General features: G+C 43.3%; 2 protein-coding genes across 2 annotated transcripts in view; one reads left to right on the top strand and one right to left on the bottom strand.

Annotated features, from left to right (window-relative positions):
- Positions 1 to 7134, bottom strand: part of itpr2 (inositol 1,4,5-trisphosphate receptor, type 2) — a 56417-nt gene extending 49283 nt beyond the window's left edge. Inside the window, exons 1-4 of the mRNA XM_053426980.1 lie at positions 6671 to 7134; positions 1191 to 1261; positions 710 to 828; positions 528 to 614 (exon numbers count right to left, since the gene is read on the bottom strand). Of these exons, the coding sequence (XP_053282955.1) occupies positions 528 to 614; positions 710 to 828; positions 1191 to 1261; positions 6671 to 6762 (369 nt within the window). The 5' untranslated portion in view covers positions 6763 to 7134. The remainder of the gene's footprint in view (positions 1 to 527; positions 615 to 709; positions 829 to 1190; positions 1262 to 6670) is intronic.
- Positions 7135 to 10173: 3039 nt separating this feature from the next.
- Positions 10174 to 26051, top strand: plekhg7 (pleckstrin homology domain containing, family G (with RhoGef domain) member 7). The gene is made up of 17 exons (XM_053426979.1): positions 10174 to 10543; positions 12680 to 13454; positions 14638 to 14660; positions 16833 to 16951; positions 17917 to 17957; positions 18252 to 18353; positions 18864 to 19013; positions 19253 to 19348; positions 19549 to 19647; positions 20688 to 20801; positions 21709 to 21883; positions 23224 to 23339; positions 23495 to 23582; positions 24060 to 24139; positions 24246 to 24399; positions 24569 to 24666; positions 25265 to 26051. The coding sequence occupies exons 2-17, from the start codon at positions 12825 to 12827 to the stop codon at positions 25373 to 25375; spliced, it is 2196 nt and encodes a 731-aa protein (XP_053282954.1). The 5' UTR covers positions 10174 to 10543; positions 12680 to 12824; the 3' UTR covers positions 25376 to 26051.
- Positions 26052 to 26234: the final 183 nt, after the last annotated feature.

Here is a 26234-nt window from a genome sequence, read left to right as displayed (position 1 = left end):
AGTTTTAAAACTTAATTAAATGTTAGTCTATAAACAAATAGTAAATAGCTAATATTCAATAATTAGTGATCTATAGGTAAGTGCTGCGTAAGCACTTAAATACCTCCCACCATTTTACAAGAGTAATAAGATATCCACTTTTTAAATAAAAAGTTTGTTTATCACCTCAAGGTAACTTCAAATTTCATTCAGTCTGACAGTCTGAAAAAAGTGTGTCCGACCACCCTGCACATGACAGGACTCCACTGATCAGACGAGAGGTGAATTACACCAGCTTTCAAAGTCAAACCTCATAAACTGTTTGAACATGTTTTTTCCAACAGCAGTTTGGATGACGTTTCTTTTCTCAACTCAACACCTGGAACAAGAGCCAAGTGATCACTGACAACACGTCCTATTTTTCAGACTTTTACAGACCTGCCTGGGTAATCAGACTGGATCCCAGTAACGTAACCCTGGTTAAACAGATAAACAAAACAAAAAGCTGTGGACTGGAGCCAGTGTGACATTGCAGTAGAGATCTGTACCTGGATGACATTACTGTATTTGACAACCTCTCCGAGCAGCTTCTTGTTCTCTGACTCGTTCTGCTTCTGTTCCAGTTCTGCTGCATGCTGGGTAATACAAGAGAAATCTGTTAGAGCTTTCGGATTCACAAGAACAAAGAAATCTAGATGCAGACTGAGATTAAAAAAAAAGGGGGTTGTACCTGTAACTTCTTGAAAAGATCTCCCTGTGTGTTGTTATTTCCTTGTTTTCCTTGTTTTGCCTTCCAGAACTGCTTCTGGGCCGAGTATCTGTTCATGGGACACACCTTGAAGAGGCAATCTGCAGAGGACGAGAAGCATTCAGGCACAAGGGAGTCACTCCCTGTAAGTCAGGTTGAGTTCCACTCAAGGTTCTTAATGTGGTGAAGCTGCCTTTTTGAGGTTAGTGGTTGTTTACCCACCGGGCGACTGCAGAGCCAGTTAAACCTATTAAAGCTTCATGAAAACCACAATGTTGTGTTTAAAAACAATGCAAGCAAAGGATCTGGTCAGCTTTGACAGTGTGTGTGTGTGTGTGTGTCTGTCTGTGTGCCTGTGTCTGTATGAGGGTGTGTGTGCGTGCGTGCGTGCTTGCGTACGTGCGTGTGTGAGTGAGTGTTTGTGTAACCCTGAACCAGTGTGACTAGTCTAAATCATACATACCTCTAAATTTCTTAGGCGGGTTTGCAAGGTCTCCGGCATCAGGCTGAACCACACACCTGTCATCGACAAGCCTGTAGAGAAAAACACAAATACAAGATTTCACTCACCATCATTTCTTAAGTACATTACAGTTGTAGCAAGAGGAGTAAAGAATCACCCTCTAATCCAATAAAAGTTTAGATTTTTTTATTCAATATCCATGATTCACTCTCTGAGAAACTATTTTTCTGAAAAATGTCCTATCTCTCAAAGTTAAAGAAAAAGAAGAAAACACTCCTGGATCTGCTGATCCGCACAGAGATGGTTCCTCCTTGGGTCATGGCTCACCTCTCCACAACATTACATGGAATTAGGTAGGGTAGTTTCTGTGTAATCCTGCTAACTAACAAATAAATAAGCAAATAGAGACGAAAACACATTATCTCTTGGCGGAGGTTAATATGCAATTTTCCCACACTTCAAAAATAATGATGAATGAAAAATGGCAGCAGGTTGCGGCTGTATTGCGATACAAGATCATGGACGTATGATTTAGTGTTTAGGTGCAATTCATACGCCATGTTTTCCACTTGCCAGTTATTATCCCTGAAAAATAAAGATTTACATGACACAAACAGTCGTCCAATTATGGTGCCGCATACAAATGCAAATGCATGAATTCTACAACCACTCATTTCAATCCACGGCTCAAAACCGCACTTGAGTGGCAGTTCACCTGGCACCTGCAGGATGAAAAGCTCAGCTGGTGACACAGCTCTCAGAGTCTGGACTGATGCTCTAAACATTTTCTGGAGCTCATCTAATCTAAAGCTGCTCTGATCGCTGTTTACCGAGCCAGCGGTGGGAAGGTCTGCTGAGTCTCGTGGTTTGTATTTAGATAAATGACATCCGACTTTCTGTTGTGTCAAATATATTAAGAGTAACAATCAAACAAGATGACAATGCACAGTGTCTGCGTGTAAGATGAAGCGTTTAGAAACACCATTGTTTAGGTCACTGGAGGATCCTCAAGGCCTCTGGAGGAAACCATGTGGTTTCTGTGCAGGGTTGATTAGAGGGAATTTGAAGTGGTGTCATCCACTGAATAACGGCCTAGTTACCCACATCCTAGACTTGTATTTGCTCTTTGCTGACTGCTTTACACACTACAGACTTTTCACTGGCTCAGCAGGTCTCTGCAATTCACAAGTTAAAATCTACACAGACTGTTAAAGCTGCAAAGCTGATGATGACAGATATCTAGAGTCACTGCCGTGGTTCACAAGTTGTCAGTTTGTTTTGTTTTAACTTGTGATTATGAAGTCGATTCTGATTGCACTCTGTGACGGCTGCACGATTTGTTTTGGAATTGATTCCCTACAAGAGTCACCCCAATGTAAGAAATCTCATGGAAAAAAATTTGGCAAAATTTTCGTCCGCCACTGTCTAACCAAAACAGGAAGAGGATGGCACTTTTGTTTCCTCGGCAGCTATCGGTAGCTTTCCCCCCAAAACTGGAAAAGGCAGATGGAACCAGCGGAGTGACTGTTTGAAACTCTACCCGGCAAAAGAAAAGAAAAAGTTCTCGATGTCTGAGGAGGAAGAAAACAAGGTGAACAGAAGGACAGATGGAAAACAAGTAGTCTCTCTCTGCACGCCGCGAATGAGTCACTGATAAATAGACTGATTAGGCTAGTGAAAACTTGACGGATATTTTTGATGTTCCATCAACAACGCAGCCTTATCACTTCCCTGCCTTTTAAAAGGGTTTAGTGTAAATAGGGATTTTGCACCTCGCTGTTCCTTGCTTTGGGCAGGAACCAGGCTTTTTGTCATGTTGCGCCCAGTAATACCACTTAGAAACACTAGGGGTATTACTCAAAGTAGGGACGGTGCCAATTGTGAACACTGCTGGTATTTGTAAACACAAGCTAATTGATCCCATTCGCTACAAGGAACATTTGAAACACTGGATTCAGTCGGCCATTAGTCAGTGGAACTGAATGCGTGAAACCAGAAAATACAAAGGGTAATGGAATTTCCCCTGAGGAAATGTTTAACATGCTCATTATTAAAGAGTTGGCTTCTCTTTCTGAGAACAAATTCAGATCTGGGCTCGAGCAGTGAATCTGCTTTTACTTAATTTTCCTCGTAGATGTGAAAAAGGTCTTATTTTATCTGAATGGTTGAACTTTAAGGTTTCTTGTGTCGGTAAATCAGTGTCTAGGCTGTGCTGTTTGTTGGTCTTCGTTCAGACAGACCTAATCAGATTCTGAGGCACCATGTATGACTGATCTCAGACTTTATTCCCATGCACAGATGCACAAGCACATCCATTCATCCACCGAAGAGAAACATAATGCAACACACAATTCCTCAAATTCATTCAAAGAGAGCAGCCATGCTTAAATTAACTGAGCCATTTCCTTTTTTTAGGCCACGACACTTGATCAGTGTGTCAATTCACGGTGTGTGTGTGTGTGTGTATTATTTCTTCTATCTCTGTATCAGGGTTACATCTAAATGAGAAACAATAGGGCCCAACAGGAAACATTATCATGTGCTACATGGCTAAACAGGAAGGCCCCGTGGAAAAGGCCCTCCAGCTCATTAATAAGTCATCCTAGGTCCGCAGAGGGGCTGACCCTGCAAACACGGGGGCTTTGACGGTGGCTGACACTCAGCGAGCAGGAGAGGTTTTCTGTGTAACCGAGTTAAACATGAACCAAAGATAAATCTACCAGGCTGGACACAGACGAGCTAATAATAGCTGCATAGCTTGTGTGATGTGGACTGAGACAACAACACAGAGAAGGCCACATTGTGTGATGACGACCAGAAAAAAAAAACACTCTGATATGTTGCACAACAACTACATAGAATGACTCTAAAGTTAAAAAGGTTTTACAACCATTTTCTGTCACTGCATGTTTCAACCTGCTGACCGAGCAGACTCAGTCATGCACTTCCTCTTTATTACCCTGCGATTACTTCATTTCTGCAGAAAGCTACAGGCTATTCCATGGGAAAACCCTCAAATACTAAATGACGTATGGAGTATGACATCTTGACGTAACTACAAAACAAATGTCCAGTTGCTTGTGATTCAAACCAATCTTGGATAACACCATGAATCGCTTGATTACTGAGAAACATTAAATGTCACAGATCTCCAAAATAAAGCCTCTTGACAACCATAAACATGGGAAAGCACGATATCCAAAAGGTCAAGGACACCTGTGGATTTTAATCAACCTCATGACCTTTGTGTTCCTTATAAGATCATCCGGTTTGTGTGTGTTTACAGTATAAGGTGTGTAAGGAACTCACTGATTCATTAATATATTCCTGAGCAAACAGCCTGGGTAGCCTTGTGCGGCCGTGGCAACATTGTGCTCACCAGGGCCGAGGTTCCTGCAGCTCTTTGCTCTAGATACTTATTTCTCTAGACCTTGGTGAGCTCAGCCCTTGATAAAATACACAGCGCCCCTGTCAAACTGCATGAGTTATTCAACGCTGATAAGAATTTCACTTCTTTGCCTCACAAAAACAGGAGGTGTGAACAATTGCTTTGGGGGGATTTTATAATGTTGTCTGCCCCGGTGTGCTGTTGTCATTGGCACAGAGCTTTCTAGACACATAAAATAGTTTGGCTGTGTGTTGTCCTGCAGACAGTGAGTCGGGGAACATTGTGTAAGTGAAGGTAAAACATTCTACATCTGCCATTTACTCAAATACTCTCTAGATCCTCCACAGAACAAGACCTTAAAGCTGAGGTGTTTACATCCAAACGTGCATGCTCTGCCTGTTGGAGGAATTTAAGGCAGGAACAGGAACAACCGAAAGTAGGAAACAGAAAAACGAGGGAAAAGGGAGAGAAGGTGGGAGGGGCAGGGCTCATTCCTCAGGGCCAGTCGATCTTTCCACACTTGTTCTGTGGGTTTAGGGGCCAGAGAGCAACTGGAACCACGAAAGGTATTTCACCTTGCACTGACACTTTACCCGGTCAGCACAGGAGGAAATACAGCCAAGCAAACCATAGTGATGCTGCAGGAGAATGACCCAATGAAAAGTAGTTTCTATCACAACTACACAAAAGCCAGCTGAGAGATAAAAGAAAAAAAAACATTGAAAAGTAGTGGTCGACATTACATGAGTATGTACCTTGAAAATAAAGCAGTGTCTACTTATTCCTATGAGCAAATTACCCCCCAAAAAAGATATTTTAACTTAATTAATTATTAATTATTATTTACAAAAAGAAGTTTGAAAAATGTAATAGTTAGATTAGTTAATAGTTAATAGGTTTTTTATCCTGACCCACCACTTATCTGCTAATCTCTATTAACAGATTCTACAGTTTAATATGCAGAATCTCTTTTCACGGGGCAACATTTGGGGGCCAGAAGCCTTCAGGTGTCTGTTTCTAGTTTGATCAGTCACGTTTGAGCAGCCTTCGGTCGTCCACACACACAAACAGTAAGTGTAGAGAGCAAAATAGGCAGAACACAAACCGGCTATCAGCTTTTTAACTAAACTGCATTCATATGAAGGTGGCTGTTAGTAGAGATCCTCCCAAAATATAATTTGGACCGGAAACACCTACAAAAAGAATCACTGTTTGTGTTTTGTGTGAAACAGCCTTTAAACGTTGAACTACATACAAAGGAAGGAGTCTTGGCCTGGATATTGTCTGTCTACACCGGAAGCCCCAAAATATTAGTTGTTTCCCCCAGAGGCAAATCCTTGACAGACAATAGCCAATTGCTTATCTGGTGACCCCTCAGATTCTTCATCCTCGTGTTAATCAGCACAGACACGGAGGATTTTCTTTCGCTGACTATTGTATCTATCACTTGTGTTTTTGTTGTCCTTATCTAATTTATCGTTACAGTCTGCACCACTGGGACAATTAATTTGGTTGAACCCTGAGCAGTGACAATAAAGGAACAGAAATTAAATGAATATAATCACAGTATTTTAAGGGGAGACATTGTGCTGCCCTTTAAAGTCACTAAGCCCCCATACAGGCACAATGTAAATGTATGTAAATGTCTCAGTTACTCTAAACATTTAGTTGAATATCGTCTGCATATCATTTGATCTTCATTATTGGATCTCCCAGACGTTTTTTTGAAAGGGGCCTCCTTGAAGTCTTCTCGTGTCCTCAAGTGGGTCCCCGGGTCCCTACTTTGACTACCAGGTGCCACACAGAGCTCCGGTAACATTTAGCAGCGTCCACCTGGGCAACACGCTGCTTTGCATTCCTGTTGCGTTTGCGTAAACGTGAAGAATTTCCTGAGAAGCGACCGATTACGCGTTGACAGGCCTGTGCCACAACAAGTCCCACACGGGAACCTCTTCCTCGATCGGCTCGCAGGGGCCGATCAAAGATCAGGAAAGTGACACAGATGCAGCGAAGGCATTAAAACACAGCACATGTGGGGGGGGGGGGGGGGGGGTAAAGGTGAGAATAAGAGGAGAAGCACGGAGGAACATACCCCAACGTGCTGATGAAGCCATTCACCGAGCCTTCCGCGTAAAGAGACACAATGTCTCCGATGTGAAGGAAACTGGATCTGTGCTCTGACATGTTTCTTCTTTGAACTTTTGCGCAAACTACGAAGAAGATCCCCCCTGGTTCTCCATGCGTGAAAGTGTGGCTCCTGCCTTCGTCTGAAAGTAATCCACACGCGTTAGAGCAGCGCCTCCTCCTCACATTCACCTCCAACTCCTCTTCCTCTTCTGCATTTCAGCCAGGGCGCCAGACAGGAGGCGAGGGAGGCAGAGAAATCAAGAAAATAAATACACAACTGAAGACGTGCGCGTAAAAAAAAAAAAGCGTTTCTGGGTTGTTGCTGTTTTCTTCTTCTTTACACTTGTTTAACTTCTTCCTGTATGTGAGGCAGAGCCGAGAGAGAGAGAGGGGGGGAGAGAGCTCCTCTTCACATCCACTTCAGGGGGAGGAGACTGCTGCTGTCAGAGCTCTGAGCCAACTCTGCTCATTGACATGTTTTGGTTTCATTCAGATCGCAGGGCCTCTGATGAGGAGGAGCTGCTCTTCATATCATCGCTGTAAACTGCACATCCCGATGTACCTGTGGATGCAGAGAACGTTTAACTATAGTGTCGCTAAGGAGCATCAAACTAGATTAAAACTATAAGATTAAATCCAATCCATACACTTAAAGGTCCAGGGTAAGATTTTAAGCTAAGGGATCGATTGGCAGTAATGTTTTCACTGTTGTTTTTCATCTAAATGTACAAATTGTTGTTTTTTTCTCCCAGAATGGACCTTTTATATTTAAATACTTTATATTTACATCGGGAGCAGTTCCTCTAGGACCACCATGTTTCTTACAGTAGTCCAAACTGGACAAACTAAACACCTTTTGAGTTTTTCTGACAACTACAGGCTGCCACAGGTTCTCTTTTGATGGGCAGTGAGAGGTGAGTACAAAATGCAAAAGTCACCACTAGAGTGTGTAAATCCTACACACTGAACCTTTAAACCAATGACGCCAACTTGTCTCCATTTAAATATTGCACTATGAGTCTTAAACCTGCAAGGACCAAAACATACATTTGTGTGTGTGTGTGTGTGTGTGTGTGTGTGTGTGTGTGTGTGTGTGTGTGTGTGTGTGTGTGTGTGTGTGTGTGTGTGTCTGTGTGTGAGTAGACAAGCAGATAACATTATATAATTGACAGCGTGGACCCATAGTGATCAGTATTAAATAAATAAGCTAATATAGGCTAAATAGAATCATGAAATGACACAATATTTTCTAAAACAATATTTAATTTTGCTTCTTTTCACTATCACAGCTTTTATTGCAGGTCATTCCACAATTATACAGTTGGTATAAATTATGTCATTAAAACATTAAATAGTTTCTTGGTTTCCAAGAGGTGAAGTAAGGCAGCAGCTCAGAAATAGTAAAAATCTGTGAAATCCATTAAAAGTAAAATCACAAGCCAGGAGAACACTAGATGGCGATGCAACTGCAGTAATCATAAATCACACATAAACAGTCTCTTGACATGTTTTCAAATTGTTTCTTTTATTTTCGTCGGAAAAAAAGTAGGGTTGTGCAAACATTTGGCAGGAAATCAAACAATGACACATGGTCGGAGAGAATCTGTTTCTCAGGCCTCCACACTGATACAGGAGCAGGACTGACAAACAAAAATACACACAAAATAATAAACGTATCTTTTTCTCTTTGCACAAAAGCCAAAGATTGTCATACGATGTAATTTGTCTGTTTTAAAGTCTTTTGTTTTGACATGTATTCTCAAGTCTTGTTGTTTTCTCCTTTGTTCATTTGTTCCTTTCAGACCAAAATCTTCAGGCCTGAAATACACAGCCACCAGAGGTGGAAAGTAACAAAAATACCTTCATTCAGTACTTTGGCAGAAAATAGTATGAAGTTGTCGAAAAATACAGTCTGATCCTCATTTGAATAGACAAATGCAATCTATTTCATTTAATAATACAAATTATTGTGCTGTTCCTTTTAGGTACATAATATTATATAGACCATGTATGTGAGGTAGTTAAACGTAGCTCCACCTTCGCCTGCTAAACATTAAAATGTTGCATAAACTTGGATTTGTCAGTATTGATGAAGTTATAAAGTAATGATCTAATATCAGTCACAGGGAACAGAATGAGTATTTTTACTGAGTTTTAAAGAAAGTAAAATCCTATTACATCGTTGTAATAGTGCTTTTACTGAAGTAAAGTATCTTTGATCAGCAGTAAATTATCTGAATGAGCTGCAGTGACAGGAAAACAGTGGCCGATGCTCATGTGGGATATTTTAGTGTACTACCTACATTCATACACCAGAGGTCGCTAATTATCTGCTGCAAATGTCACACAGACAATCCAGTTATCTCAACTATATCACCCTCTAGTGTTCATCTTAGTGAAGTGTCAGGTAACTCAGCTGCTGTTTTCTGTGTGGTATATACAAACAAGTGGGCCATGAAAGGTTAGCTCTTACAAAGACTGGTTCTTCAGGCCATACACACAGTCTGCAGGTGAGACAGAGATTATCACTGACCTTTTTATGCTGTAACGTCATCAAATGATACTGAAATGTTTGTATGCCAACACGGACCTAACGTTTACATGCAAACTAAGGCACGCCGTCTGGGAAGTCAACACGGTTACAGGCTGAAACAGTGTGATCCTCATTGTGATGCAAACAAATCTGTAATAGAAAATAAGAAGTTAAAGAACACTTCACATTCGGGTCAGTTAAAAATGGCCTCTGTGGCAAAAACCTTCCTCAAGAACAGTATTACCCATAGATACTGCATCTTATAAATACACTGTAATTTTTACCTTGTAAAAGAAATACATGTTACTTCCTGACATACACATTAAAGACAATACAGAGGTTAAAAATTACAAAGTACATTCATTCAACTACTGATCTCAAGTACTTACAACTTTTTGAGTATTTCTCAACAGGGGATTTATTAGTTAAAAAAGGAGAACTTTTTTTTTTTGACCAGGCCGACTACGCTGCAGTTCACTACCAACTGTTTAGTGGTAATAAATTACAAAGAAAAATGTAATATATAATTCTAATCCATAAAAAGAAAACTCTGTGTTTCAAGATAAACCAGATAGTTGAAAGTTAAAGTAAAAAAAAAAAAGTAAAACTATGTTTTAACTTGTTGTCGACGATGCTGATATTTAGGTCTAAATACACATTGTTATGATTTGGTTTCAAATAGAGACACATTTTGAGCATCTGTAGCTTACGTGTAGTCAATGTAGTAACACATAACTTCATTCATAGATTTCCCATATATAACTAGGCTATATTCATATATTCTATTTATAATCGTTAGGGAGGGGTGTGTTTTGTTTTCTTCTCCTATGACAGCACTGTGCGTGTGAGAGAGAGAGAGAGAGAGAGAGAGAGAGAGAGAGAGAGAGAGAGAGAGAGAGAGAGAGAGAGAGAGAGAGAGAGAGAGAGAGACATTGATGTTCCATGTAGTCAGTCTGAACAGTCGCACCTTTCCTCCTCCTCCACCGCCTCCTCCAGCAGTGTGATCGGCTCCCCTCCCTCCTCCTCCTCCTCCTCTCCCTCCACTCGGACCTGAACCGTCGCCACCAGAAGCCGGAGCGTCTCTCTCTCTCTCTCTCTCTCTCACACACAACCAAAGAAGAAAAAGACGAAGACTCTCCTCTGCTTCTGGATCAGCGATCTTCTTTATACATAGAGAGTGAGTGTGTGTGTGTGTGTGTGAGAGAGAGTCCGTGTGTGAGTCTCTCTCTCTCTCTCTCCCTCTCTCTCTCTCCCCGGCTCCACTCCTCCACCAGTCGGTCAGGTCGTCGCGTGGCTCCGGTGGATGTAAGTAAACCAGACTTTCTCACGTTAAAATGTATTTAGAGAACACGTGGTGTTTTATTCTTTTCCACATTTTCTTACCTCGTGGACATGATTAAACAATGGCAGTAATCCTACATGGTGGGCAAACAGGAGTAAAGACATATTATAGCAGATACAGTGCCTTGCATAAGTATTCACCCCCCTTGGACTTTTTCCCATTATGTACTGTTACTAACTGGAATTCAAATAGACTTAAATAAACTTTTTCCCGTTTGATCAACAAAACATGCATAGTACTTTGGAGGTGCAAAATAAATTTTATTGTGACACAAACAATAATGAGAACAAAAAAGTTGACATCTGTTGGGTGCATAAGTATTCACCCCCCTGTGTCAATACTTGGTAGAACCCCCTTTCACTGCAATTACAGCTGCAAGTCTTTTGGGGTATGTCTCTACCAGCTTTGCACATCTAGAGATGGAAAGGTTTGTCCATTCTTCTTGGCAAAAAAGATGAAGCTCAGTCAGATTGGATGGAGACCGTCTGTGAACCGCAATCTTCAAGTCTTGCCATAGATTCTCTATTGGATTGAGGTCTGGGCTTTGACTGGGCCATTTTAAGACATTAACATTCTTTAATCCAAACCATTCCTTTGTAGCTCTGGCTGTATGTTTAGGGTCATTGTCCTGCTGGAAGATGAACCTCCGCCCCAGTCTCAAGTCTTTTGCAGACTGCATCAGATTTTCTTCAAGGATTTCCCTGTATTTGGCTCCATCCATCTTTCCCTCTATTCTGACCAGTTTCCCTGTACCTGCTGAAGAGAAGCATCCCCACAGCATGATGCTATACCACCATGTTTCACTGTTGGGATGGTGTGCTCAGGGTGATGGGCAGTGTTGGGTTTTCGCCACACATAGCGTTTTGCATTGAGGCCAAAAAGTTCAATTTTGGTCTCATCTGACCAGAGCACCTTCTTCCACATGTTTGCTGTGTCTCCCACATGGCTTCTGGCAAACTCCAAACGGGATTTTTTATGGATTTCAACAATGGCTTTCTTCTTGCCACTCTTCCATAAAGGCCAGATTTGTGGAGTAGACGACTAATAGTTGTCCTGTGGACAGATTCTCCCACCTCAGCTGTGGATCTCTGCAACTCCTCCAGAGTAACCATGGGCCTCCTGGTTGCTTCTCTGATTAATTTTCTCCTTGTCCGACTCTTCAGTTTGGGTGGACGGCCTCCTCTTGGTAGGTTTGCGGTTGTGCCATATTCTTTCCATTTTCTTATGATGGATTTTATGGTGCTCAGAGAGATGTTCAAAGCTCTGGATATTTTTTTATAACCTAACCCTGCTTCATATTTCTCCACAACTTTATCCCTGACCTGTTTGGTGAGCTCCTTGGTCTTCATGATGCTGTTTGTTCAGTAATGATCTCCAACAAACTCTGAGTCCGTCACAGAACAGGTGTATTTATACTGAGATTAAATTGCAGACAGGTGGACCCTATTTACTAATTATGTGACTTGCAAATGTGACTTGTGAATGCAATTGGTCGCACCAGATCTTTGTTAGGGGTTTCACAGTAAAGGGGGTGAATACATATGCACTCAACACTTTTCAGATTTTTATTTGTAAATAATTGTGAAATCCATGTAATATTTCCCCCCACTTCCAAATGATGCACTATTTTGTGTTGGTCCATTACATGAACTCACGATGAAATAAATTTTAATCTGTGGTTATACCATGACAAAATGTAGAAAAGTCCAAAGGGGGTGAATACTTATGCAAGGCACTGTATGTTGTGTGCAGTCGAATCCATAAGGAAGGAGGATATACACACCAGAGATTAGTCTGGGACATAGGAGCTGTGGTCAGGTGCATTGTCTCCTTTCCCTCTTTGTGTGTCCTAGATTCACACTGTGCAACACATTTCATACATTTTACTGTTCACTGTGATATTTGCGCCGTACATCAGGACCAAGTCTAATCCACCCTTCACAGACACATGAATTATTGCACCTTATTTTTGTTTAAAGCTCTGATAGTTCTGCACACCCCTGATCAAATCCCCTCTCAGAAGATTAGGAGCTAAGTCTGTGCCCGGTCTGCTTTATTTTGTGTGTGTATTGACGCATTTTCTGCTCTTTTTCTCCCAGAGGCTTGAGAAGTGCACGGTGTGAAGAGTGTTGGAATGCGACAGGATTATCATCTGACCTTAACCCAGAGGAGGCGAACCCAGAGCAGACCGTCAGATCCCAGGTTTTCTGATCCCCGCTGCACTACCATGCCTGTGAGGCTACAATGTCTACGCTGAAGCACGTTATCCTGCAGGGCAAAGACGAGGACGTGGAGAAGACGCTGGACTGGAGTTACATCAATTGGGCCGAGAATGAAGACGTGGGCCCAGGTGTCGCCAACGCACAGACTCAAACGGACTGTGGGCCCTTCGAGCACAAGGAGAGCCAGACCAGCAGCCCGGTCATCATGCACATTGACCTCACACGGACACACTCCAGGCTCAGACAATCATCCCTGGTGGACACTGACAGTTTGGTGGTACCTTTGTTCCAGTTTGACCGGCAGGCCCCCGCACGCATCTCCACCTCTCCCACTTTGAGGAGGATGAGGAGCACCCGGCGTCCTCTGATGGACTTTCGGGACCCTGTGAGGATGGGGAGCACGGAGGAGGAGCCCCTCTCTGCCGGCACGCTATCCAGAGCACACAGAGCCAAATCTCCTCTAGCGGCAGGGACGCTCTCCGATGGCGAGCTCTGTCGCGATCACCAGCCCGTTTCATCCTCAGGCCGACAGAGAACCAGATCACATAGATCAAAGACGTTTGACAATGGTAGCAGCTCCGCGAGACTGGAATGTCACAGTGCTCTTCCTACTCTGGAGAAAGCCTTTGGATTTCTAGATGGGGAGGAACAGGTGAGCTTATACTTGCAGGGCAAAGTGTTATTTGAATTGAGGCAAGCCCACACAATAAATAAGACCATTGTCCAGCATAAACCATTTGTTTCCCCCTAATCGCCACACAAACATCAAGGAAGACCACAAGTCATGTGCTGCGGACTGGTGTGGATTTTTTTTTTTATCCCAAAGCCTGCAAATGAAATAGTTACACATTCCTTCCTGGGAGAGAAACCCTTCTCTCCGCCTCATTCTGCGTTGCCTCCTGCGGTGGTCACTCACAATGCGAGCTTTTGACAGCAAATGAATCAGCAGTTACATGCACTGACAGCTCTGGCCAAGCCCACTGCCCTGGAGAGCCCTGGGAAGTGCTCTCCTCGGGCCCCCATTCACCGCAGTCAGCAGTCACCCAATAATGGAGGGGTCAGTGAGCGATGGGGAAAGATAATGGAGAGATCTATTCATCAACTGGCGGTATTCAAGCGCGCACATTCTCAATGGAGTGCCGACATTCTCCTCAGATATCAGAGGCTTTTGAATCCGAGCGGCCACTTAAAACACTGATTGAGATTTGAATGTGTTTGAAAGTGATACAGTGGTGTCGGTAGGGGGTCCCCGCGGCCCCTGTTCACTGCTGAGAGGACAGTGAGACACACACTCGAATTAAAGGTTCAGCGTGTAAGATTTAGGTGAAAGGGATCTATTGGCAGAAATGAAATATAAGATAAACTTAGTTATGTTTTCACTCGTGGGTTTCATCCAAATTGTACAACTGGTTGTTTTCTTTATCCTAGAATGGGCCATTTATATTTAAATACTTTATATTAACAACAGGAGGGGGTCCTCTCTATGGAGGCCGCCATGTTCTTTACAGTAGCCCAGACTGGACAATCGAAACAGGCTGAAATTGAAGGCACAGGTTCTCTTTCATATTTGGGGGGGGAGGGGGAGGTGAGGGGTGTTCAGCTGCAAAATGCAACTTCACGAGTAGATGTCACTAAATTCTACACATTGAACCTTTAAAGCTTTGTAAACTTTTTTCACCCTTTTCAAGGATAGAAGTAGAGGATTCATTTGTACTAAAGTAAGTGAATCATCTCTCTGTGTGTTTCCAGTGAACAGTGATGTATTGGTGTGTAATGTGGGCACAGTGTAAAGTGTTACACTGGCTGATGCTGAGTTGTTTTTGTTTTTTTTGCAGGAGAAGGACCACTGCTGTTCTCGGTAGGTGAACCTCGGACTGATTTGCATGTTGCCTGTGTGTGAGAACATGTTTGCATAACACGAACGTAGTAAATATTCCCTGTAACCGACAAGCTGCACGCCGGCACGTTTTTTTTTTTTTTATGGAGGTATGCAAAATACTTAAAATGACGCAGAAACGAAAGCCGTAACTTATCACGACGTAGCCTCAGGAGCGGCCTGCGACTCGGGATGACAGGAACTTTTGGTTTGAGGGGCCCCATTGTGCATTCATTGTCATTCATGCCTTTGTTAATGGAGCATAAACTTGGTGGGTTAAGTTTTGAGAGTCCCATGGTTATGGACGGACTAGACAGGCTCTCATTAAGGCGATTTTCTCTCACTGCCACCCACACCCCTGCTAATGGGCTGCCTGGGCTCTTCCCCTCACTGGATAATTAGGCAGCTATTGTCCCAGTAATTACACACTGGCACTGCGCCTCTTACAGTGGCCGGGCCTCGTGAGCCATTGGTTGGGACAGTTTTGTTGTGGGGCATCATTATTTCTCGTCTTGGGCGGGAACAAAGCGCCTATTTTCCCAAGTGCCCTGCGTGGCAGAGAGGCTGACACAGAGGAGACTCTTTCTGAGCGGCCACAAAGCAACAGGATGTCATTGTGAGGATGCCGCGGAGTGAACTGCAAGGAGGCACTGACCTGGTTTACAGGAGTGCCTCGCTCACTGTCCCATCAGCTGCACATTCTCTACAGCGCCCAGGTGCTGCTGACTGTTTACTGCGGCACCCACTTGCGGTTGTATCAGTTTACCAGTCGGGGAACACGGCCTCCGTCAGGGAGCTCGGTGAACAGTCGGTGCCTCTGCAGCTCAACAAAAGCTCCCTGGAGGAAAGTCCTGGTTTCTCCTGTTCAGCTGCAGACCAAGTTTCCTCCTGGCCCCTGCAGCCATGTGGCCTCACATGTGTTTGTCTCCCCTGCTGCTTGTGCAACCGTGCAGCAGAAATGTGCAGCTACTGTACCAGGAGAGGAGAGGGTGACCTTTCAGTCCAGCAGAGCCGATTTTACATATACTAGTAGACAGTGACTCAGCAGAGCCAGCATTGTTCCTCCTGCTTGTACTTCTGCTCCAGTTTGTTGAATCACCATCATAAACACATTAACTGTAAAGTCAGACTTCCTTTATGACCCGACCTTTATCAACCGGAGAGAGTGTTCTCCAGAAATGAGGATGTTCTTACAATGCACCACCTGATTTTTACATAACAAGGATCTAGTTAAGTTTCCCGTCAACGTTTCTTCTTTTTTTTTTTCTCGTCCTCTTATCTCTAAACTCTTCTTTTTTGAAGTCAAGCCCCTGAAAACTTTAGACGTGACATCGCAGCGTGACTGCATGGGTCACTGACAAGCTGTCGATCAATGTCAGCCGGCTGAAAGTGAACCTAACTTTTGGCAAAACCAGCTCGTCCGGTTGCCGCACGTCCTATTTCTGACGACTGATGCAACGTGAAACTACTGCAAATTTTTGACAGCGATTCTTAACCACACAGTCTGTCAGATTAATTGTTACTGCATGCGTTAAAACCTTTCTCGTATCAAATCGTTCATTCAGGGGATCGGTCTGCACACTGCGTCTCAGCCACAGCTTCGTCACATGATTGAATTCTATTTATTAAGGGTCCTTGATTTGTGATTGCAACAGCTTTAATCCCTGAAGTGAATTTGTAAGAGATTAAGTCAGAGCACTTGAGAAAAGTGGCTGTTTGAGTTTTGCCTGAGGTCAAATGGCAGGCCGGAAAAAAACTATGAAAGGGACACTTAGAGGATTATAACTGGTTAACACTGACGGTCGCCTTCTACACAAACAGGGTGATCCATTAATCAGCAGCTACCCCCCCCCCCCCCCCCCATAATCCAGACACACAACACTTATCCTTTATGAATTCCCCGACTCATGTTAATCACCAATTTGCCGCACAAAGCAGATGGTAGTCAGTGGTATTTAAAACGACAAAAGGAATTCTGTTATCTCCTGTGGGCTCGCATTAAGTCTGTGCTCTTCGTGCTGGATTACACGGACAATAGAATAATAACGCTGCTTGTTACAGTGACTCACGGTCGCTGGTTGTAGAATGTTCAGCGTCGCTTTCGGTTTTCACGTCGGCACGAAGACGCTCACCTGTCGGCTTCTGTTCCCTCAGGCTCCAGGAGAGGAGACGGAGTTCTGTGGTGGTCAGTTTGCCCGGATTGGATGTTTCCCCCGGAGATCTCTTTGTGTCCAATGGAGCAGCAGGAATATTAAGTGGTGTAAACTTCTCTGGTAAAATTATATATTATTTTATATATATATATATATTGTTAATATTGTTTCTCATACTGTGAATTCCACCATTTCAGCTCCAGCAGGAGACCTGTGTTTCTAATTGAGGCTTCCCCGATTAACTGAAATGAACATAGCTTGTTACATTTCAACACCTCAACAGTTCCTAGAAGCAAACGTTGCATTATGAGGAAAGAGGCTTTAGAGAGCTCACTGATTATATTTATACTTAATCTGTTAAAGCCTGTAGTTAATCAGTTACATCAAATCCCTCACAGAAACCCTACCCTATAATTAACTTTTATCATTCACAGTTTAAGAATAAAAAAAGATATCCTTGGCAAACCCAAATTCTGCATGTGAATGATCCAGCATAAGCCTGATAGTTCCCTTATGAAACCACATTTAAAGTCACTAGATCCAGATTTTGGTGATCTGCATCAACCTGCACATCATAATCACAAAATCATATTTTCATCAGGATCCATGAATTCATCTCTGTGAAAAATAATAATAAACCCCAGATCCACATCAACATGTATCCTCCAACCCTCCACAGCACTTCATGATAATCAGATGGGTAGTTTTGGGTTCATCCTGCAAACGAAAAAAATCACACATCAAACTTTTGTTCAGGGACCACAAATTAATAAGAGAGTCAGATAAATGGAATCAGCTCCAGCCTGAGGATGACAGATTTTAGCCGTGTCCAGTTTTTAATTTGTCTTAATACGCGAATGAATTTACATTATCAGTGTTTCTGATTGTGGTGTCAAACCACAGATCATGTCCCAAAGGCACATCTGCAACACACTACACTATTTGTTCTCAGTTCTGTGTGTTTAATCAGCCGTAATTACTGTTTCCTCACAGTTTTTTATCCCAACACGCTGATGTGTTTGTTTGATTCTAATCCCATTTGCTGAACATGTTAATAACCGGCATTTCATGTTTGCCTTTCACAGATACAAAGAAGTCGAAGTGGCCGTTCTCGAGGCGCAGCACGGTGCGTGTGTTGTTTGTCTGCCGCTGGTTGTTGTGCGGCTGCCTGTGTGAAGCTTGTGGTCTGAACCGATTGTTTTCTCAGTGAGCGGTTGGTTCGGGACATTGTTCTCTGACCCACTTCTCCAAGCAGATTAATGTGGTTCCTCTTAGTCCCTTCAGGCCCTTTTGTAATTGGCAAACACTGGAATTGCAGAACTTTAGCCAAATCTGTTTGTTTAGATTTAGAGAAAAAACAACACCTTTATGTGATAATATGTTCCTTTTGTCATTGTTTTCCTTGTGCTTCCCATTTCAGACTAAAGGGAAGTCGCAGACAGGCACGGTGTCAGACATAGAGAATTATCTCTCCACGGCACAGATTCAAGACTGGAGAAACTCTGAGCCTCAGAAGTATAAGGTGAGAAATGATTACTGTCATCTGTGCTGTGTTGTAAATCATCAGGTTGGTTCTTTCTGCACAGCGACTTCTAATCCAAGCAAAGTTTGAACAGATCCAGATTCCCAAACCAAATAGAGTTCAGTGTTTAACAAGTGACTCACGAGTAACAGGACTGAGGTTTGTAGCTCGAAGCTGTTTCTGCAACGTTGTGCAAAAACCTGAATTTCGAGGCGGCAACTCGCCCGGTCGACTCTGAGCTCGTATGTAAACAAACCGTGACATGTGTTAGATGTGTGTCAGGCTGGTGGATGGAGCTCTGCAGTGACAGACGATACAGCCGTTATACAAATATGCTGTACATGATGTTTGAGGAACATGTGAAGATACAGATCCCCTTCGTGTTTGTTCATTTATTCGTCTTCTTGCTGACGCCGTGATTTGTCTTTCTGTCCGTGTCCGTGTGTTTGTGTCTGTGTGTTTGTGTGTGTGTGTTTGTGTGTGTGTCTGTGCGTTTGTTTGTGTGTGCAGGACTTCACTGTGGCAGAGTTCCTGCGGGACCAGTCTTCCCAGGTGAACACCACCTCGTGTCCTCAGGGCTCCAAGAGAGAAGAGGCCATTTGGGAGCTCTTCACTAGTGAGTGTGTCTACTTCCTGGATCAGCTCATGGTGCTCAAAGAGGTGACTCTAAAAGCACACAAACACACACACACACACAAACAAACACACTCATGCAAATAGACCCAAACCAAATGAAACCCAACACCTGATGCTTTGTGTTTTTCGTGCTCTCACTGAATTCCTGTCACCGAGTTTAAAGTAAAGGTTTCTTTCTTTTCTTTAAGGCCCTGGATTAGAAATCGGATGCAGTAGATAGTGTGAGTCCATTCTCTCTGTCTGACTCCTCTTGTTGCTTTCAGGTGTTTTCGGCTACACTCACAAACCTGCAGATGAGGAACTCCCTGACAGACGTCGACACCTGGGGACTGTTTGCAAACCTCAACGAGCTCTGCCTGGTGAGACTGGATCCCAATAAGAAGCACGAGCGCTGTGGTTTATTAACTGGTTCATTCAGTGATGGTGTTGTGCCGCTGCTCGGCCGTCTGCTCGCCTCCCTCTCTTTCTTTTGTGTAATGTGATTCTGTTGAAACTGAGCGAGGACAGTGTCTCATGGCTCCGCGCGGACATTTGACACTGAGTGTTTTTCCGGCTGCAGGTGAGCTTCGGTTTCCTGACCAACCTCCTCCGCGTCATAAAGGACACGTTGGCGATTACCAAGGGTGGCGGGTCCACCCTGCTGGAGCTGCTGAGCAAGGCAAGTGTGACCAACCTGTGCACGCACACAAACACACACACACACAACACAAACTCTTTGATCCCAGTCTACACTCACACAGTTGTACAAAAACAACAAGCAGACAAAGGAAGCATTTCTCCCTGAACTCTCAAAATATTTGCTGGAGAGTTGTGCAAATATTGCGAAACTAGAGAGATTAAACCTCACACGTTTAAGTGAATAGATTCATTTTGTAATGCCGAATAATAATAATTAGGAATATTGATAGAATTACTATATTTCCTAATCATGCACACATTTTTATTTGGTTTGTGTTTTGTATTATTTCTACCCTGACTATAGAAAGCAGGTAAAACCAGAATGACAGTTGAGTGCATACCTCCGCCAACTGTCCTTTTGAATTCTGCAAAGAATCTGTCATATTCATTTAGACATAGTTCTGTGGAAGATGCATGTAAACTGTTGCTTCTGGCTGAATGCATGTTATCTCAGCTAGAGCTTTGGTGATAGTTACAGGTTCTCATTCCTGTTTGTTCCGGTTCAGCAGATGAAAACGCCCTAACTCCGTAAATAAAAACATATCTCAATCTAAATTTGGATCAGCACTGAATTTCACACACTCATAGTAACTCCTAAATCCTGTTTTTTTTTCATCAAGATCCATAAATAATTAGGTGAAAATTTTAAAACAAACAATCTCACATCATTCTAGATGTGCACCTGTGTTCAGATCCAGGTCAAAATTCAACCTGTACCTTCTCGACCCATCCTTACTCCAACTTTTGCAGCAATGTTCTGAAGTTCTTGTGTAATTTTTGTATAAAACAAACAAGAAACGGAAAGGGGGGGAGTATACAGACTAGTTGTTAAATGTCAGACTCTTGATTTGATTTAATGTTCCGTCAATAATAAAGTGAGTTCCAAAGAAATCTCTGGAAGATAATGATAATGTTTTTTTTCCATCACAAAGTTAAATGATTCACAGGTTTCCCTTTAATGATCTGTTTATCAGCGGCCTGTAGGGACAGCTCTACTGTAACAGCGCTTTCTGTTGACAGGCTTTCCAGGAGGGCATATGTCACAGTCTGCAGACGTACTGCCTGAACTACTCCACCGCTCTGCTTTATCTGGACAGTCTGAAGCCTCGAGAGGACTTTGGGACCTACGTGAAGGTACAGGAGGGCAGCTGACTGGGGGGTGTGTGTGTGTGTCTGTGTGTGTGTATGTGTATGTGTATGTGTGTGTGTGTGTGTGTGTGTGTGAGTGAGTGAGAGCGGTGGCAGGGACACCGTGTACCAATCGACAACGCGCTGCCAACTATGAGAGAGGACACTCAGCCACGTTGCAGCCTAAACAGCAAACAACCAATTCAGTGTCACCACAGCTCAGCAAAACAGGAATGTGAGCATTTGTCCCTTGTGTAACCTCGTCTGTCGTGAGAGGCAAGGAAAACGATTACCTGCTTTACAGTATTACTTGGTCATAAAATGTGATTATCAGAAGTACTGATAATCACTGATAATCACGTTATGCTTCAGTTAGTTATGTAGAAACTCCTGCGTCTTTATTACTTTACTTAAGTCAAATGTTTGTTCACTTCCTCCACCTCTGCCCTCGGAGTCCTTACGCAGCTTTATCCTCAAACAAGAGCTCGAATCAGACTCGGACTCGGCCGCTCCGAAAAGCCTATTTCTTTCTGATCAGATTCGTATCACCACTCTTTTGAGGAGCTTGTGAAACATTCAGCTTCGTGCACGTCAACAGCTGTTGATCAGAAAAATCTGAGTAAAGTAGCTCCAGCTCACACCCGACTGGACTCTGCTGCCTCCTGACTCCAATAAGCTTTTATTGATGTCATTATCCTTAAATAAATAAAATTTTATTATGTTTTGATCTTAGATATCATTTCTGTTCACAATCTTTTCTGTGCCCATCCTCCCCCCCTCTCTCCTCTGTTTCAACAAACACCGTGACAAGCTCCCTCACCCCTCTGACCTCCCTAATTTTCGCAGCCCTCCTCTCACCCTCTCCTCTTTTCTTTTTTCTTTCTTTCTTTCTCCCCCCCTTTTCTCTCTCTAGTGGTGTGAGAGGAACGAGCAGTGCCGGCGGCTGCAGCTGCGTGACCTGTTGGTGGCGCCACTGCAGAGGCTGACCCGATACCCACTGCTGCTGCGGAACATCGCGAAGAGGTGTGAGACGGAGGACGAGACCAGAGGCCTGCAGGCGATAGCAGAGCAGGTGGACACGTCCATATGTGAGCAGCACACACACACACATCTTCACGGATGGTGGATGGACGGATGGACAGATAGATAGATAGATAGATAGATAGATAGATAGACAACAGATAGATAGATAGATAGACAGACAGGCATCATTGTGTTGTTTCTCAGGGTTCTCAGTCCGACTATTGTTAAAAAGGGTGTTCCACAAGGTTCTACTCTGGGACCATTTTTTTTTTTTTTTTTTTACTAATTACCTTCCTCTAATATGTTCAAATTTCCATGTTCATCTTTATGCCTAAGGCAGCTATTTATAGTCTGAGAATTCTCCTCAGTTCATTTGTTACTTGGTAAACATCTGGTTTCATAGCAACAAACCTTTTTGAAATCAGAAGTCCTGCAGCAGGTTTGTTCTGTACACGACACAGTCACTCACTTCTTATACCTCGTGAAAATGTTGTTGTTTAAATTTGTCTGTTTAAATATCTCGACCTGGAACTTTCCTTCTCTTAACTGTTATAACAATCGTTTTTGTTTTTACTCTTTTCTTTTTTAAACGATTCCTTTACACCCTGAGCCTTTCAGCTCTGCCCTATCAGCAGAATCTAAACGACAGCGTGAGTGTGCATTGTGTGACTCACCACCGGCACTTAGATATTTGTCAGCTGCTGATGACAAGTGTTCCAGGTGTCAGGTGTCTCAGCGGAGTCCCACAGCTCAGTAGTGGGACTACAATGTGCCGGCGGTGTGTCAGCATATTAAGATGCAGGAATGATGTTAAGTGCATGTGAGGCGGTTTATCTCCGTCAACACAAACAGAGCAGCTCGTGTGTTTTAGAGCAAACAGGCCTCACGCAGCCTTGAACCTCTGCCAGCGGCCCTGACGGTGCACTCACCACATCGCTTCCTGCAGACCGGCTGGGGCTGTTTACTCTTTAACTAGACAGACAGGCTGTGGGAAATTGCATTGAACAAACAACCCAGATGAAGCCGACCAGCGCGGCTTCACAAATCTTTAATTGAAGCGTTTCACCTTACCTATAAAAAAAAGGTGCGGCTGAGCTGCAGCAGTGACGTGAAGCATGTGCAGGCCAACGTCCTCTGGGTGTGGAGGGATATTTACTGTAAAACCAGAGTGAGCTGTGATCTGTCATGATACCGTCACGCCTGTGTTTGGCAACCAGGTAACCATCACTACAGAGGCAAACACAGTGTTTTACCATGACGTGCTATCACACGGCAGAGAACAGTTTAAATATAAACATTAGAATAAAAGGTGTCATTAATGTGACTAAAGTATGTACTTATTCTTAATTACAATAAGGTAGGTCATTAAGAATATGGGTTTTAAGCGTCCTTGTCTGTTTTCCAGGTGATTTAGAGGGAAAGGTGAAATGGCTGGATAACTACCAGAAGGTGAAGCAGCTGCGGGACGCCCTGGTGTGGCTGCCCGTGTGGGAGAGAGACAAGCGCTCCTTCGTCCCTGAGGTCTGTTTGTGTAATATTCGTGCATGTTTGCAGAGCAAAGATTAAAACCGACAGATCCGCGGCAACGCTTCATCCTCCAATACCTCTCGCGGGCAGATAAGACGATGAAGGTGAGATGTGTTTTCTTCTTATCTAAACGGCTGCTTCTCTTTCAGAATCTGAAACATCTCCTGAAGACCGTCACGCTGGAGAATCTCATTTCTCACAGGAGTCTGCTGCATGAAGGGAAAGTGCTGCTCACAGGTTTGTTCAGCTGCCGCTAGTCCCACACATTTGACCTGTGACCGGTGGATTCTCACGAGGCCGGCGTTGGGAATTGTTTTGACTCAAAAGGGCCAAACCGTGAATGTGTTTTTAAGCCGATTTCTAAACAACAAAATCCTCCTACACAACTTAAACATCAAAACCACAACACTTTAGTTTTAAACAATCGAGGAAACTTATACACATACTATCAGAGAGGCTCACAGGGGTTTAGATGTAAAGTATTTCATGGAGCTCATTAGAAAGAGGGGAAGTGAAGCAGGAGACACACTCTTTATAACGAGGGGTCCCCCAAAAGTGGACGTAGGGTTACAGGTCAAACGTTCCACATATTGACATAGAGGACTATTTACACAGATTTGCTTTAGTTAATAAATATTACAAATGCATATTGGACCGCTGTATTATTTGCATTGTTCCTCTCACTGATTCGTCCTCTGTTTGGTTCCTGTGCAGAGAACACAAAGCCGGTCGATGTTTACGTGTTCCTGTTCGATGAGTTCCTGCTCATCACAAAGATAAAGAGAAACAAGAAGGTACGTGGCTCCCTGGTGCTGTCCTCACTGTCCTCTGGACCCGTGACAGATGTCCAGTGGAAGTGAAACAGCTTCCGTAATGTCTTCCACTCGTCTTCCTGTGTAGAGGCTGATGGGTCCGGACCAGAATCCTCTGAGGCTGCCGCAGAACCTGGAGCTGGATCAGCTGCTGAAGGAGGGATGCACCTTCACCATTCTGGACCAGCCCGTCTCACTGGACCGACTCCAGCTCAAGAACATCGATCAGCTAAATGCATCAAGTAATTAGAGCACACAGAGAGAACAACATATTTATAGTGACACATTCACCTCTGTGCCTCTATTTGATGTCAGGTCAGATAGTTCATAAGTTTGATTTGAGCCGAACTCAATGGTGCTCTGTTCATTGATGTTATTTGATGTTCTTGTTCTTCTGTGTGTTCCTCACAGCATCGGGGCTGCCTCACTCCTTCATCATCATGCACCAGAACCGCTACCAGCAGTGCATCGGGGCCTTCATCCTGCAGGCGGCGTCCGAATCTGCCAAGGTAGATCAGTCCAGTGAGAAGTCTGTGAGGCTGCAGTCCACTGAGAGCGGTTCTGTTCTCTCTTATACCCTCATGTCGCACAATGTGTTAATTAAACAAAAACATGTCTGCTTTGTGATCACATCTACACAGAACCACACAACGAACAAGGAATTGTTTCTCACCTACTTTAACATTTTCGTTGATTCTTTTTGAGAAAATAATTCCTGGATTCTCAATGGAGGAAAAAAAGTCTGACATGTTTAGGGGACTGACATTTATGAGAGTGTGTAATTTGCTGCAGATTCAAAATCATGATCTTGTGAATTAAAAGGTGATTGCATTAGGGGAGTCTACTGAGTGACATTAGAGTTTAAAAATGTTAAAATCTCTACATGGGTTTTATCATAATGGATATTCCAGTTTTATCTCCATACATTACTACATATGCACATATTTTCACTGGCTTGTTGCCGTTTAAATGTGAAATTCAGCACAGTTGAACTCATCTAAAGAATAAAGATCTACACAGTAAAGTTAAATATTCAGTATAATCTGATCAATCCACCCAAACTGCTGCAACTAACTGGCGATCATGTCCACTTCATGTGTTTTCCAGAAAGTGTGGATGTCAAAGATAGAGGGCGCTGTGATGGCGCTGCTGAAGCTGGACTCTCAGCAGCCGCGAATGAAGAGCTCCTCCCTGTGGCTGGAGTCTTCTCAGATCTGAGCCACTGTGCAGCATCTCCACTGTCAACTGTGCACTTCACCGACCCCTGGACTCTTGTAAATGACTGTAGTTGCACTAGGATCCTTTTGTACTAAACCTACCGTTGGCCTTTAAAGGCGGCAGCTGCTGCAGTAGTGGACAATAAATACCTGAAGGTATTGTTCTGCAGGGTGGTTCCTTTTGTTTAAGAACACGTCACTTCATTTAGTTTTTTTTAAGCTTCTCATCTGGTTTCGTCATGGAGAGATTCACAGGTTCGATAAATCAATCTCACCTCAACGTCCATCTTACTTCATTATACATGTTTGTCACCAGCAGAACAGTTTGGTCATTTTTCACATTTTTCAAACCAGCATGGACAAGAGGACCTTAAAAGTGGACATAAGGTGACAGCGCCATCTGCTGACCAAGATCGTGTGATGCGAGTGAAAGCTCCACAACAGCTACTAAAGGGACCTGGAGTTGAAATCGTCCAAAATCAAGAACTTAGATCCTCAATTTCAATGTCTGTCTACATTTAGTTTAGGTATCGATTGTTTGGGAAGTCTAGCAGGGAAGAGGAATCAAGTTTTTTTCATGAAACTTGGTTTAAGCTGAAGTTTTCATTCTCAATACTGGATGCATGAGTGAGACCAAGCTGATTGAGAACTAATAAATTCAAAGCTGTCGACAAGGAGCATTATAATCTGAGTCTTCACATGGAGCTGCTGGACAAACATCTAAACCTGGGCCTATCTTGTCCCTTCTTGCTGTGCCCAAGAAAGTCAGTGTCCTCTTGTAGATATATTATGTTTTCAATCCTGCTTCCTAACTCAACCTTGGGTCCTACAAATAATAAAAATATAGAAAACACTTAGAA

Source organism: Pleuronectes platessa, chromosome 7 (assembly GCF_947347685.1).
Source record: "Pleuronectes platessa chromosome 7, fPlePla1.1, whole genome shotgun sequence".
NCBI lineage: Eukaryota > Metazoa > Chordata > Actinopteri > Pleuronectiformes > Pleuronectidae > Pleuronectes > Pleuronectes platessa.
The sequence above is the reverse complement of the archived record's forward strand: the minus strand, read 5'-3'. Positions and strand labels throughout refer to the sequence as shown.